General features: G+C 39.3%; 1 protein-coding gene across 1 annotated transcript in view; it reads left to right on the plus strand.

The window, feature by feature from the left end:
- Window positions 1–15765, plus strand: part of ZSWIM6 (zinc finger SWIM-type containing 6) — a 108041-nt gene that overhangs the window by 44236 nt on the left and 48040 nt on the right. The window contains exon 2 of the mRNA XM_066181190.1: window positions 15287–15643. Coding sequence (XP_066037287.1) covers window positions 15287–15643 — 357 coding nt within the window. The remainder of the gene's footprint in view (window positions 1–15286; window positions 15644–15765) is intronic.

Genomic DNA, 15765 nt, shown 5'->3' on the forward strand with positions numbered 1-15765 from the left:
TTTTGGTATTCAAATTGTTTCTCTTCATGTGGACTACATGGGAGTTTGTCATTGTTAAATAAGCCTGTGGTGGAAGAAATAGATTTTGCTGTTTTTGTTTATTCTGAATCTGGCATAATTTGAGAAATTACTCTGCTCACCCTCATATGCTTTGTAAATATCAAGCTGTGATGGTCCTTCCTCACTGATAGGAGAACCATTGCCTGATCTGGTGAGGTATTGATGGGTTGTTTGAATAGGTTACTGTTTTGGAAAGAGAAACTTTGTATATTCTAGTAGCAGCACACAGACACACACAAAATGAAAATATTACTTTGTATAATGTCTGAAGTAGACCGAAAATGTAGAAGATTAACCAATTTTTCCTGTTCTGGTTGCATACAAACCTTGCGTGTGTGCCCATGTGTGTAAGGAGCAGATGTTGGTCTTTCCTTCTGGAGTTCCTTCCAGGTGCAGTCTTCTCTGCTGTCCTTATCCTCATCAGCAATGCATTGCAGACAGCAGCCTGTGTCAGCCTCCTGATACCTTTATGCTCTCAAGACTTGCGGTGCTGCTCAGTTCTGCAGAATTCTCAGAGCAGAGTTTGAGTTGCACATCAGAGCAGCCCTCGTGTGTATTGGTTGAGTAGAAAGGCCCAGTCCACTAGAGTCCTTTTTATCCTTTGGGATGAAGCTTATCTACTTTGTAAGTAAAGGAGAGTTAGGAAAGCCATGGGTATCCTTTCATATTGAAGCAGTAGACTATTTGACTATTGGATACTCATAGCAGAAAAGACATGACTAGACTGAGGCTCTGCCTGGCCAGTAAGGATTGTCTCTGCCACTCCTTACTCATCTATAGATTCATTTGTAGCTTAGAATAAGGAGAATGGACTGGTTAGAATTTTGTTTCTCAGAGTATCCTGTGGGTACGTTTAAGTGTTTTTACGACTCCCAAATCTTTCCAACGCCAAAATGGTCTGTGGACAAATTCTAGAGCAAATGTCTACCTGCATAACCCTAAACACTTAGTTGAGCTTGTTTTAGCTCAGAATTATGGAATCTCCTTTGCTTTGAATTTATGTTCGCCTTCCAACAGAGACCAGATTATCTCAAAATCAGATTTAAAATAGTGTTTCTTAGAGGGCGTCACTTCAGTTATGCAGAGGAGAATAATTTCCTGTCCTTAGGTTGCCTTGGAGGTACGTAATTCAAGTTGAAATCTGAGTGGGCAACCACCGATACTAGTGCTACTGCCTTCTACACTAGATGGACAATCATTTTGCTACCTGGAATAACCACGCTCATAATCACTTTTCCCTGAATTAGGTGTAGGGGAGGATGGACGAGTTTGGCTTAAGATGATGTTTGGGCTAGGAGCAAACTGAGGTTTTTCCTGTGGGGCATGTAACAACCTGACCTATTGGTCCCACACTTCACTCCTAAACCCTCTAGTTTAAAACTTTGATTCCTCCTCCCTCTCCTCTCCAAGGTAGTTTGCTCTGTGAACAAAATGATTAATAACTGTGTGTGGTGGAACTTAGTATTACTTCTTAGAGTGTCTTACAGTTGAAAGAACAAAATCTATTGCAAAGGCCACTGCTCTGAGTATTTATATTCACAGTGGCAAGAGTAGTGTCAAGATATGATTCCCTTTCCAGTTCCCTTCATATTAGAACAATGTAAAACTATAGCCTGGGGAGTGAGACCCAGGAAATAAACTAAATTATATTAGTAGTGCAGCCCAGAAGCTTGTCTCACCCCAAGTCATGGGGGTTTTTGGTCTAGAGTAGTCTATGAGCGGCTTGTTTGGGGCTCTGTTAGAAAGAACACCAGGGAGAAGACCTAATAAAAAAAGTACAATGTTTTTCAAATGGCATAGTGCTACTTACGAGCTTGTAGTGTCTGAGCAAACAATAATTCTGCACATTATATGCAGTGGCATTGAGTATACATATTAGTAAGGTAGCAGATGCTATAGTTGCAAAATTGCCACGTAAAATAGCAGCCTTTAGCAGCAGGGTACTGCTCTACGTGAGCCTCCTTCACATGTAATGAATAGCTAATTTCAGCTCAATGGTCCATGAGAGACTGAAGGGGTAGAGTGTTCCAGCAGCCCTAACCAGCAGAATGTGCTAGGATGTGCTTTTAATGGAGCGGCATTTCTGAGCTCTTGGGGGTAAATTCATAAAGAGGAATGCTGTTATGGTTTAGCCTTAGCTGGCAACTAAGCTCCACACAGCCACAGCTACCAGCTCACTTGCTCCCTGTGGGTTAGGGGAAAGAATCAGAAGAATGAAAGTAAGAAAACTTGTGAATTGAGGCACAGACAGTTTAGGTAAAGCAAAAGCCAAACACACAAGCAAAACAAAACAAGGAATTCATTCACCACTTCCCATGGGCAGACACATGTTCAGCTATCTCCAGGAAAGCAAGACTAAATCACATGTAACTGTGGCTTGAGCAGACAAACACAGTAACTCTGTAAGTTGCTCCTCCTTCCATCTTCCCATCTCTTTATATGCTGAGCATCATGTTGTTTGGGATGGGATATCCTAATACTCAGTGGGGTTCACCTATCCTGGCTGTGTCCCTTTGCAGCTCCTGTGTCCCTCAGCATCAATGGGGTGAGGAGCAGAAAAGGCTTTGACCCTGTGTGACCACTGCTGAGGAACAGCTAAAATATCCCTGTGTTATCAACGCTGTTTCCAGTGCAAATCCAAAGTCATAGCCCATGTTAGCCCAGTTCTCTTAGGAAAATTAACTGTGCCAAAACCAGCACAGATGCTCAGTGGTTTGTATTCAGACTGAGGAATTGTTGTGGCAGAAGGACAAGTGAGCATATGAAGTACTTATTGAAGGGATGAGATGGTGATCAGTTTAGGTGCCTCGTCTGGGATGGTAGATGTCTTCTGCTTCTTTTCGTGTGTGTAATTAGAACAGCAGATCAACTAAAACCAAGCAAACACGGGAGAATTGACACTGAAAAAGGTGGGCAATTGATTCCCTCCTCCGTCTTTCAGTGCATGTGAGAATGCGTTTTGATCTGATTAATGTAGGTCACAGATTGAAAGATTCAGCTAGCACTTGCGCAGCTCATGAGCTTTGTCTTGTGGGAGGTGATAACTAGGAGTTTTCTTTCTGAGAAACAGAATTTTCTTGCTGAGTAAGCAGAGGCCAACAGGCTGGGTATTCCAGGTTCATCGCTGATATTGCTGCATGTTTTCAAAGTATTTTAAAAACAGTCAGTCTAATGTTTAAATATTTAGGTAGGAAACTGACTCCATTTAACCTCAAAATATCCACATTGCTTGTTAGGACCTAGCTAGGTCTGTGAATCTTAAGTTTAGCTTTTAAGACTTGCTTGGAGAGCTTAAGGGAGAAGATATCATATAGGTCATACGGCACACTCTCATCCAGAGATTCAGACCACGGAGAGAAAGGACAGATTTCTGAGGAAGTTGCTGATAATGCTTGTAGCTTGATACCAGTCTCACTCCTTATCAGAGGAGGAGGCCTCCTGTTTGACTAAGTAAACAGGAAAAGTCACATGTAGAGAATAGTAATCCCTGCTACACAGTCTGTCATGGTACAGTGAATGATTTATTTAACCATTTCTCAACAAATAAAATAACCTAAATCATAGCTGTCTTTCTGGAACCAATAGTGCTAGTTCAACAGTTCTTTTCTTTCCCGTTTGTCAGAAGAGGGTATGAATGGATGTGTTTTGGGCATCATTATTATTTTAAAATCTGGACAATTCTGAGACAGTACCCAGTTGCCTTCCTTCTAATTACTCTGCTCAGGGAAAGCAGGGGACATTTGCAGAAAGGGTTGGGGGGTTTTGTTGCAGGGGACAAGATGAGAGCATTCTTTCTAGATACTTGAAATTTCTTTAGAATAATTTCAAGTATGAAGAAAATAAATCTATCCACTTTCATGTAAGGGGCCTGACTTTTGAAGCATTTGAGTTTATTTTGCTAAGACCAGGATACTGACACTCTTAAGCCAAGTTTTCAGATTATGGTTCTTTGTCACTGAAAGAGAGGCCAGATACTGAATTTAACTATTCTATTTTTGTCTCTCTTATTGTGGTACAGAACTACTTCAAATAATAGTAAGTCTCTCAATCCAAGTATATTGAGCAACACTAAAAACTAATTCATAAATAAACTTGTCAGTGTCTTGCTATTTAGGTGCACTGTGACAGTACAACCTTAGGTGACAGTGGTGTTGTGTAATAATCCAGTACCTCACTGACTTTAGTCTTTAGTCTAAGCTAGAAAGAAATCTCTTATTTAGTAATAATATCAACAACTGATGTTAGAGGATCAATCCCTGTTCAACTTTTCTGACACTGTCATTACTTGCATCTGTTTCACAGTCCAAATAGGCGTGATTTTCGTCAAGAATTTAGAGTGATTTTCCTTTTTTCCTGCGTCCCAATTATATTTAGGTAGGTTATGATAAAAGTTAAGAGCATGGACAGAGACTCTTTCATTATCGCAAAAGGTGGCTCTGTAGGCATGAGACTTGCCTCTAAAAGGACATTTAGTACCCCTACAAGAACAGTGTCTGGTTTGAGATAAGTAAAATCAACACACAACATTGAGTCACAAAATTATTCAGCAGTGTTCTTAATCTTGTGTCTTGGGTTTCATGTTCATCAGCAAGTCCTGTTCTTCAGTACTTTAGTATGCAACCAAAGCTAACAAAATGAGGCATTAACCACACCTCCACAAGTACACCGCCTGGCAGCTTATCACAAATGCAAACATTTGTACTCTAGATAGGTTATCAGAAGCTGAGGCCCAGGAAAAAATTAACACCAGGAAAATGTAGAGATCTTATGAAAGCAGCCTGGCTTACTGGTAGAGACACTTGCCATCCTTTCTGTCACTTCGTTTTTATGTCTCCCTGAATTGCATTTTAAAAATGAAATAATTTTAGTGGTGGTGTAATGAATTCATTTTTCTCTGTCAAAAGGTGGTTCTAAGGTGTTCCTTGGCTTGTCAGTGAAAGTTAGAAGTGTTACATGTTACCAGACATGCTTTTTTGTTTTCTTTGTCAGTCAATCAGATAGTTGATGTACTATTGAAACCTGGTCTTTAGGCTGAAGTACAATATGCAGAATTCCAGCAACTTGCTTAACAAATGACAAATTGTATATTGCTGTACAAATTTGTCCTGCTTTCTTAGATTGTTTTCTTTACTTCGTCATGGAAGCTCTGCATTCTTGTTTTTCAGTTCTGCTTTTGTTCTCTATCCCCTTTCTTTTCCAAACTTTTTACTACCACATTTTTGGTGTCCAGAGAACTTTAGGATTTTGTGAGTGTGGACCATGAATTAGGATAAAAAAGTCGTATGTTGCATTTTATTGTTCAACCTTGTGCATGTTAATGAAGGCTTGAATAGCATGCATGTTACATGCTGATGTACAGTCTAGAACCTTTGATTAACCGTCAGAAAACGTGCAACTTTTTAAACTTCTGAGGGCCATAGGTTAAATATTACTAAAAACTTCTCAGCTTTTGAAAAGAAGAATGGTTTGCCTTGCTAATTCAAGGAGAAGTAGTGGATAGCTTTAGAGGAAGGGGTAGGCTTCTCAATTTTCTCTTAAAGAAAATTGCATACTAGTGTTACTTGTATTGTTTGAGGGGCAGCCATGTGCTCTGAATGTGCTCATGTTTGCTCAGAATGTACGTAGGGCTTCCCCACCTGCACACACCTGCCCTTACTTGTTTCCAGTCCTTTCTGTACACACTGCTCCCAGAAATCAGAAATGCTAAGGAGTTATGGCCTGGGAACATACTTTTGTTTTGTCCCCTTTGAGCTAGCACACATTTCCATTTTATAAATACGAACAGATATGTGAGCAACTTATATTCAAAATTGTTGCTGCCTTTGGGAATCTATTTTTCTTATGGGAAACCTGTTCATTCTTTGTCCAATGTCTGGAGAAAGGTGGTGCATGTCAGTATGGAGGAATACTGCTATGGCAAGCCTTGCCAGCCAGGTTTGGCGGTGGGGTGCTCTTGCCATGGCTAGTGTATATTGATTTGATTTTATTGAATAATAGTTGAAATGGATTCAATGGACAGAAAGGGATTGGGATCTAACTTAGCAACAGTATAGAAAAACTCTGAACTACAAGAACGTGATTTCATACAGGATGTCAGCTAGTGTGGGTTTAGGCTGTGTGCCAGTGTTATCAAGGATGTTCTGGTTTGTAATACAAGTGACCTTTTCTGACCTTCTCCTTAAAACACTTTTATTGTTATACAGTAGTATTTTTGGGATTCCAGTCCTCATTTGTGACTATTGCAGTTGGCCCTTGAGAGCTAAAAAAACACACTTCCCCCAGCATTGACTTCAGCCATGAAGGGTGACTCACTTGTGATACTGATGGATTTTTAGACTTCAATTCTGGAACTCTTTCAACACTATGGTTTTCATGGCTTTTTCTGTCTTGCTTTGTCAGGAAATGCTGTGTTGTACTTCATTATTTTTGCTGGAATCCTTTGTAATGCCCTGGTGACCTGAGGAAGTTGCTGAAAACATTTCTCTTGTAAAATTTATAGTCCAAAATGAACCGAGCCCTTCCAAAAGTCCTACGTAGTGACTTTTGTTTTCAAACTTAAAAGCCTGTTTTTCTGTTTTCACCTCTGCCTTGATTATGGATAAAAAAGCACTACAGTGAACAACCTGACTCCTGCAGTAAGCGTAAGCATTTGTTAAAAAAATAAAGCAATAAAACATTGTGAATGTTTGTCATTGTGATCATTTAGTAATAAACAATTGCAAGAATAGAAGTGTGGCCATGAAGAAGGGGTTTCCATTACATTCTGTGACTTTTAGTGCCATTTCTCATCTGGCATAAGTGCAGCATTGAGCTGGTTTTTTCCCCCTCCCCTTTCTAAACAAAAGAAAATTATTTATTCCACAATTAGTAATGGAAATGGGAGTGGTAGTTTCCTCTTTTAGGCAAAGTATAACATTTCCTGATGGAAGGTTAGTTTAGATTCAAAATAACATTGGCTTATGCTTTTGCATAGCCTTGATTTGAACTGTTTGAGTGCAGTCTTAAATTACTCAATCAGTTAAATGTTTTCTGTTGTTGGAACAACCTAAGTACCTTTTATTGCAAGATGCCTGTATTTCAGACATCCTGGGCTGGGTTTTTCTAACTCAGTATGGCTGTGGAAATCTAGATGCATTCTTTCCAGGTAGGAGTAATTTTCTAATATTTCAAAAATCTCTTTTCAGGTTTACATTGGTGATTACTGTCATTTTCCTTTTTAGGATTTTGTCTACTTCCAGTTAAAAAAACCAAATTTGATAAATTTGATTAATTCCTACCCCTTACCAAGCGGGTAAGAAAAAAAGCAGCTTTTCCTGATGGTAAAGCAATGAGTCAAACAGGATGTAATTTTCACAGTTTTTCCATCTTGCTTTCCCACATCTTCTGTTGAGGTTTGTGCTGTTCTGTGGCCCATGTTAGTCAAATTCAGTTTGTCCTTGAAAAGCCATGTAGACAAGTACTGCTAATGCTTTACTAATACAGATGAACCCTAACTTTGGACAGTAAAGTGAAGCTGGTACAGTCTGTGTAGCGTAAGCAAAGAACATGTGGTAGCAGCAACAAGGAATATGGATAGGGCAGAGATGTGGTTGAACTGGCAGGGGCGAATTAAAAAAAAAAAAAAAAAGAAGAAGAAGAAGTTTGGAGATGGGCGATTCGTGGAAGATAAACCTTGACTGTAGACATGAAATACCAAAAATTTCTGCTCTTAGCAATAAATCAGTAAATAGTAACTTTAAAAAACAATCACATCTGTCTGTTTGACAGGCCGAGCATCCTCTGAGTTGTTCAAAATAACTGATAGTCTCTGGATATTTACCTTTCTGAATGCAGGAGCAGTCTGTTTCTTGTATGGCTTTAAGGATGCTTTAATGAGAGGTTTAGTCTGCTTAGTTTTGTTGCTCCTACTCATTTGCAGTCGCTTTTCTCATATGTGATATTTTACTTGGGCTCTAGCAAGTATTAATAGTTTCTCCCTGCAGATGTGATTAAAATCCAAAGTTGTAGTAAAAGCTGAAATGGTATCACCTTGGGAGATGGATTCCTTGGGCTATGGGAAGAATCTCCGCTGCCTGGTGGTTGCAGGAAAGATGTCAGCTTCTCCCCATCACAGTAGGAGTGAACTCCTCCTGGAAAGCTGGTAACAAATACCTTTGTGCTGCTCCTGTGAAGACTGGTTGTAATCAGTCCTTGTTCTTAGGCATTCTCAGTGTATTCCCTGTAGACAGTTGGCACATCCTCCTGTCTCAAGCGTTTCCCTTTGCAATAAACATAGGCCTGTGAGGTTTGCCGGCAGAGTGAAGGTTTGTTTATCAAAATTTAAATGTAGATCGTTAATTGCTCCTAACCTTTTGTTTCTAGGCTTGCTTATGGATAAATGTAAACTTGAGTATGATGCTGGCCTACATTCATATTCTATTAAAATTCATCTATAAACATTTAGGTGTACATTAGCAGGATGATGTGGACATCATGGTGCATTAAAAACTCATACTTCTCGCAACTGTCTTGAGTGTTAATTACTATTTTGTTCCTTTTGCCTTAATTTTAAATTTATTTCCAGTTTTTATTCCGCTTCAGATTAGTTTTGATAACTGTGATTTCACAATTTTTTCTGTAGCAAGCTGCTGTATGGCAGATCCAGGCAGTTCCTCTCACCTCAGCTAGCCTATTAAGTCTCCCTCAAAAGTTTGAGGATTACGATATTCCATGCGTTGTACATCACAAAATGTTAATTTGCCCACATTTTACAAAGATTATGATTTCTTCACATTGTTCTTTTTGTAAATTGCTGTCACATGATCTCTATGGGTTATATTGTTAGAAAAAATGTCACATATATAAATAAATCTCCTACCTGCTGGTTTCTCACAGTAACCTGTACTTAGCTGTCTGTTAGCTTTGGGATTTCCAGGCTCACACTGAGATTGTTTTGTTTGCTGGTGCTTTCAGGATATGTGGTATTGAGAGAGGAGCTGGTAAACTTGTAGCATAGAGGAGCATAGTTTGTTTCAAACTGATGCCCTTTGAAAGCAAAGCAACATGGCAAAAGTGGAAAACAAAACTAAAGCAACAAACCAATGAAAAGGCTTGATTTGTATACCTGTGAGAGGTGACCTGCAGCCATGGATTGCTACCCTTGTGACTTCACAAGACTATCAACATTGATAGTTTTGGTGATTCTTGGCACTGTGTTTGGCCTTTAACAGAAGACACTTGTCTACTTCATCTCTGCTTCTGCTTTGTGAGCCATAAGCATCATTTGCCACAACATTCTAGATCACAGTTTCAGCATCACTGTGTTAGAGGAGAGTGTTGTTACTGCTGTCTGGAGAGCACCATTCTAAATATGTCTCTTTCTTATACCAAGATTTTGCTGCTTTCCCTTTGTCTACAAAGTCTAATGCTACAAACACCTAAAATGGGCTTGTCTATATTTGTATTAAATAAGTTGAAGTAGAGACAGCTTTCAGGTTTTGCAGAGGCATGATCTGAGACTGTGAGCTCTGCTGAATGAGAATGCCATTTTGTAGTTTTTGTGGTGCTCCTGTGGGTTGAGTTGCAAGTTGTTTAACCACAGGGATAGCAGTGAAACCTTGAGGGACCCTTCAGGCCATGTTTGGTTGGTGCATGTTTTGTTCTAGACAGCATGAGCTGCTGCAGTCTGCATCTGTCTTAACCCAGTCCAGATCTGATATCGCTGTTGGGCACTGGAAGGCATTTTCCTGTTATTTGCTCTTTGCACAGCCTTTCCTTCTTTACAGGGAAGAGGAATCTGGATGGATTTATCCACAGTCATCCATCACTCCTGCTTGGGCTGCAGTGATACATGGCTACTTTTGAGCAGCAGAGGTGTGATCAAACTTGTCTTGGAGGGGTAGTGGAGGCCCTTGTCTAACAGGTGTAATTAGTTGACCAGTTGTCAGACTTGGAGGTTTGGGCTGGAAAACCTGAAAGATTGGTGTTTTTAAACGCAACTGTTGAACTCAGCGTTGGGACAGATAAATCTTGTTCAAGTCACTGTGGCTGCCCCTGTTGCAGTGTCCATGTTCCTGGAAGTGTGCCAGTGCTAGTGGACCTTCGAGTTGTCATGTCCTGTGTGCGTGGACTTAATGTTACTCCCACTGTCTTGCTTGCAAAAGTACTGGAATACCAAATCCTGATTGTTATCTTTATGAAAGGGAATGGTGGAATCCAAGTGATTAGTTGAGACAGATCCTCTGTTAGTGTTTGGGTGCAGAGGTATTGCTAATTTTATTATAGGTGGCAGTGATGTCGAAACATAAGTTTGTCTGTACTCTGTGTATTGACCAGAAACAGTAAACATCTTATCTACTGCTCTTAATTTCTTTTCCAACTCCTTAAAATCTTTGTATTGGCATGTTTAAGGTACGATGGATGAGTATTTTTCATTTTAAATCAGTGTTTTATCTGTTTAATGAAGAAGGTGTTAAAACTAGCTTCGGGGTAAGGTGGCATGCAAAGTTTTACTTCATAATAATTTCAAAGTGTGTTGTTGATCTGTTCTTAGAGTGTTCCAAAGTTCAGACAGAATTGAATGTGGGATGCTACTTTACCATTGCAAAGGAAAACCACTTCTAAAAAGACAAATTTTGAACGAGCTAAACATGGTTTAGACTTTTGCTTGTCTTTGGGGGAAAAAAAAATGTAACCACTGATATAAGTATGAAAAAACAGCTAACGGGCGTGCTTGGAAACTACTTTCCAGGAGCATTTCTGTCTGCTGTTGTTAGGTAGGCAAGATGAAACAGAGGTGTTTACACTTTACACAGTGACTATGTGTTTGCCAAGTAATGTAGTAGTCTGAATAAATCCTAGCTGGTAGGACTGCAAGTTATTTTAAAGGTTGTTAAAGACAGAGGGTACAATTCTGATAATCAATGTAAAGTTATATGTGGGGGAGGTACCTGTATAGGTCTTGCATGCTGAACTATCCAGCTCCCAGAAAAAGCTCTTCCATTTTTTTCTCAGTAAATAACTTAATCTGATGGACTCTTCTGTGAAAGTAAAACAGCTCTTGTGTGTTCCTGACAAGCAAGCAGTATGTATACATAGGGAAAGACTCAGTGGATCAATGTTAAGGATTTCATTTCCAAACACATCTGGTAGTATACTTCCTGATTTTAGGAGAATGTGTACATAGTGGATGCAGCATGGGCAGTGTTCTCAAAAGGCACGGCAGAAAGCTAATCAAGAACACCAGTTTTTAAGCTTTGAGGTATTACTTTAATCCAATTCTGACATTTTTATATTTTCTGTTAAAGATAATACCCAGTGGTGATCTATGGATGTGTTTCAATCAAATCCCTCAATTGCAAGTATAAACCTAAAATTTTCTTTCTGTGTTTTTTGGTTTTGGGGTTTTTTTTAGCCACTGGAGTTGTTGACTGAACACACACACAGACACAGACCACCCGACCCCCAGCATTTTACGTGGTTACTTCTGAGAGTTCTTGTTCATTTTGGTCTGCATGTTTTCAAAATCATTTCCAAAGCCTCTTTAGACTTGGGCGTATTGAGGATGATGCTTTTTAGCACTGACATGAGAGATTAATTAAGCTCGTGAGATGTCATTAATGGTGCTTATTTGGTGCAGTAACTGTGCTACTTATCCTATTAGATAGTGAAACTCACTATTTCAAAATTTGCTTCTGACTTCAGTAACTAAAAGCCTACCTGCTGCTGCTTCTCCACATGACACTGGTTTTTTTTTCTACTCCTTAGTGTGTCACAGTTTGAACTTGCTTTTGTTTTACATTATAGTGGTAAATTTTTGTTGCTGTTGTTATGAGAAGCATATATCCTTATGCTGGCAAATACTACATTGTAATAGTGTGAATTTCCAGTTATCAGGTGACTTTAGAGTCCCAGAATATTTTTTGTCAACGGATTGAATGCTGTCTAGCAGATTTGGCAAAAGTTGCTTTGTAAAAATCACAGATTTTTAAATAATTTCTTCCTGATGGCACTTTGGCACAGTTCCCTTCCAAAAGTATGACAGCTGAGAACACTATTTTGTTGGCTATTAAGTAACATTTGAGGTGTGTTTGAAGTGGGCGGGTCCAACAGAAGCAAAGTAATTTTGTAAAAGAGCTTTGTTTTGTATATTGTCTTTGTGCTTCAACTGCTTTTCTAAACACACTTTTGCAGAATGCAAAGTCTCTGTGCATTGGACGTGTCAGTTGAGCTTGGGTTACCGATCACACCAACCGTCACCACTAAAGGAAGAGGTGAAATGTGCTTGTTACTTAAATAGTTCACTAATTCTGTAGGGAACACACTTTTCTGCCTGCAACTCTTCTGTTGTCTTTAGCTAATAATGAATGAGCTCTTTAACTAAAAAGTGAAATACCATTGTTCTTGGAGTTTTTTAGAATGGATAAGTATTTCTTTGCAAAGGTTCTGTAACTTTGGGTAGAAGAGAAATTTCCCCTTTGAAGGGAAGTACTTGTTTAGGGGAGGGCTTGCAGAATTTAGCTGAAGAGACCTTTTCTGCTCCTTTGGACCTGTTAGTGAAATGTCATTTTCTTCAAGTCCCCACACAGGTGATTCCTCTTGTCTTTTTCCAGACGTGTGTAACATCTTTCTTCTTGACAGGCTGTAAGTTACTGCTGGTGAACACTTTTTAGCAAAGCACAGTGCATCAACTTCTTACCTGCTACAAACTTTCCATACTTTAGTAGGAGAATATTAGATAATTAGGTTAAATTAAAGCTGTGTGTTCAGTGCTCTGCAATGTTGAGGGTTAGTGGTGAAGATGTCATTTGATTTCTTGTGGGTAAAATTACAACAGCCTTACCAGTGCTTCTGAGCTGAAATTTCCTGAATTGTTTTTTCTGAAATGGTTAAACTTTTTAAAGGTCATACTTACTAACAACAATTTCTTTCTTTAAAAATGCAAACAGATAAAAGAGGAGGAAAACAGCGTTTCATAATTAGGATGCATATCGTGGTGCAGTAGTTAGTAGAGAGCTGCATCTTTGGCCTGCAAGAGCAGCAGGTGTTCTTATTTGAACTCTGGTTAAGTTAAGAAGGGTAGGTTAGGTAAGGTGACAGTATTAGTGCTGTCATTGTTTAGACAAGTATCTGTGTTTCTAAATGTTTCTAAATTTTGGTGTTTGGAACATTAATTCTTAATAAAAAGTGGAGAGGGAGCCATGACCTGTGTTTGTCTCTGAGCAGTGCAGGGACTTAAGGGCAGGCCTGCTCTTAAAAGCAGTTCTGGAGAACTTCATATTTCCAGAAGGGGTTTAACTTTTTTGAATGCTTGAACATTGTACTGACAAATAGAAAGTGGTAATATTGTTAGAGTAGGTGGTTGGTGTGTTTTCTTATACTTTGCATCAGTTTAATAGAAAAGCTTTCATTGGGTGTTTTTCCACTGTAATTAATAGACGTTCAGGCATTTACAAAGAGTAGGAAGGAGTAGGATCAGGCCCTTTGTCACGTGTTAGACTTTTCCTCAGCTCCTGGATTACAGATAGGTGTTTTTTTAATGTATACTTCACAGGAAAGTGGAATTAATCTCGAATGCAGTTTCTTTGGGACCACCAATTCCACTTACTGGCAATAAACCAGAAATAAATAGAGCTGGTTAGAGTTTAACAAAGCCTTTTGTTTTTGAAAGAAGGCACTTAAAGAAACATGCTGTGACTACTTAAAAACCAAAAGGAAAGACAGAGGAAGGAGCTCATGATTCCACTCCCTTTCATGGGGTGAATGGGAGCAAGAATACTGCTTTAATCTGGTCTTGTTCATCCACTGCCTTTCCCCTCTGTGCACTTTACACTGACTGCCTCTTTAGCCTTGACTCCTAACCATGTGAGAAACATCCCATTGCAAAGTCAATGTTAGTGTGTGCATATGACCTTCTTCAGGGTAGAGTATGAGAGTACTGCAGTGATGCGGACTGCATAACCTGCTCTGAAACACACAGCGTAAATAAATGTTGCCTGTAAGATGAAGAGCTTTTTAAAAAATTATATACATATTGAGCTATGTGTATATTGCTTCCCCCTCTCCCCCATGTCTAATCTCCGTGTGATATTGCTTTGAGCAGTACAGTTCTTTGATATTTCAAGAATATTAGATCAATTTTTGACATTGGGGGAGTGTGGGTTTATATTGTTTCCATGATAGGTGTTTGGTGGATAACACCTTACTTGTATCTGTCTCAGATTTTATATGTACTCTCCAAATCCAATGCTGGTACGGCATATGAAATTCAGTTTCATTACCCTGTATCTGTATCTCACACTCAGTGCTTGAGCTGAAATCAATATCATGCTTATTAAAAAAATAAAATTAAAAAGAAACCACCTTATTCTGCTATTCACTGGTAAAGTGTTGAGAGCCAAACCTGGGCCTTCGTGTTGGACAGACAGGTGGTTTTGGGTTGAGATCTTGTGCTGTGCTGACATGTGGTATGTTTGGTGAAGATGAAGATGAAGGAAATGTCTTGCTTAGGGTATACAATGTCTTCTTATGGTACATATAGGCCTAGCTCTTTTGCCTTATTATGCTGTTTGAAAAACAAGATCATAATGCAGACTGAATATGCATCTGGAACAGTGCCTGTGTGTCTCATTCAGTGTTACAAGTCTGACATACTGTGTATTGGTAGCTGCAGCAGTTTCTATGTCCAAAATACTGCACAAACACAGCCTTTCTACTGGACCACTTGGGTGATGGTGGGCTTCAGCATGAGTTCTGTGGTGGGAGAGGTGAAAGCAAAGAGGATACATGACTTGTCAGTGAGTCAGTTGAGACTAGGCCCTGAGTTCGTGCCACTAGAGTGCACTACTTCCTTCTCACTTATTGAGAGAATGCTTAAATTTGCTGGTAGGTGCTGCAGGCTCTCTGGTGGGGTGTTTGGAAAATTGCTGCCAATTTACTGAATAGTTTCATGTTGGTCTTGATAGGATGCTGCTCTGCTTCTGCAGCTGTCATTTACCAAATAAATGGTTCTCTTGCTATCAAACTTCTATGAATGTTGTGGTGGAATGGCAGAAGGCTTGTAAACTAACTTTTACTCCCCTTTTGATTTTATTGGAGATGAAAGAGGTAATGTATGGAAGAAAGGATTAATTGTATTTGTAATTAAAGCAAATTCTTTGAGAGGTATCATTTTTCATTAACAAAACTTTCTTGATAATGAGCTATAATATTTCACATATATCATTAAGTTCTCTTTTTCCCTGCACAGGTTTCCACTTGAGTGGCACAGTAACAGAGCCTGCAATGCAATCGGAGCCAGAAACTGTTTGCAATGTAGCTATCAGCTTTGATCGTTGCAAGATTACCTCAGTGACCTGTAGCTGTGGAAACAAGGACATATTTTACTGTGCCCACGTTGTGGCACTCTCTTTATACCGGATCCGCAAGCCAGATCAGGTCAAACTGCATCTTCCCATTTCAGAGACACTCTTTCAAATGAACAGAGACCAGCTACAAAAATTTGTGCAGTATTTGATCACAGTACACCACACAGAAGTTTTGCCAACTGCTCAAAAATTAGCAGATGAAATTCTTTCTCAGAATTCAGAAATCAATCAAGTTCATGGTGAGTTTGATGCTTGTCCTTCCTTTTCCTTCATTTCCTCATAGGTTTTGAGCTTTTTTGTACATTCAGGAGTGTGACCTGCCTAGTTGTCCTCCATTCTGTGATTCAATGGTGTTTACTAA

Source organism: Chamaea fasciata, unplaced genomic scaffold (assembly GCF_029207755.1).
Source record: "Chamaea fasciata isolate MVZ Bird 193981 ecotype frontalis unplaced genomic scaffold, bChaFas1.0.hap1 SCAF_4, whole genome shotgun sequence".
Taxonomy (NCBI): domain Eukaryota; kingdom Metazoa; phylum Chordata; class Aves; order Passeriformes; family Sylviidae; genus Chamaea; species Chamaea fasciata.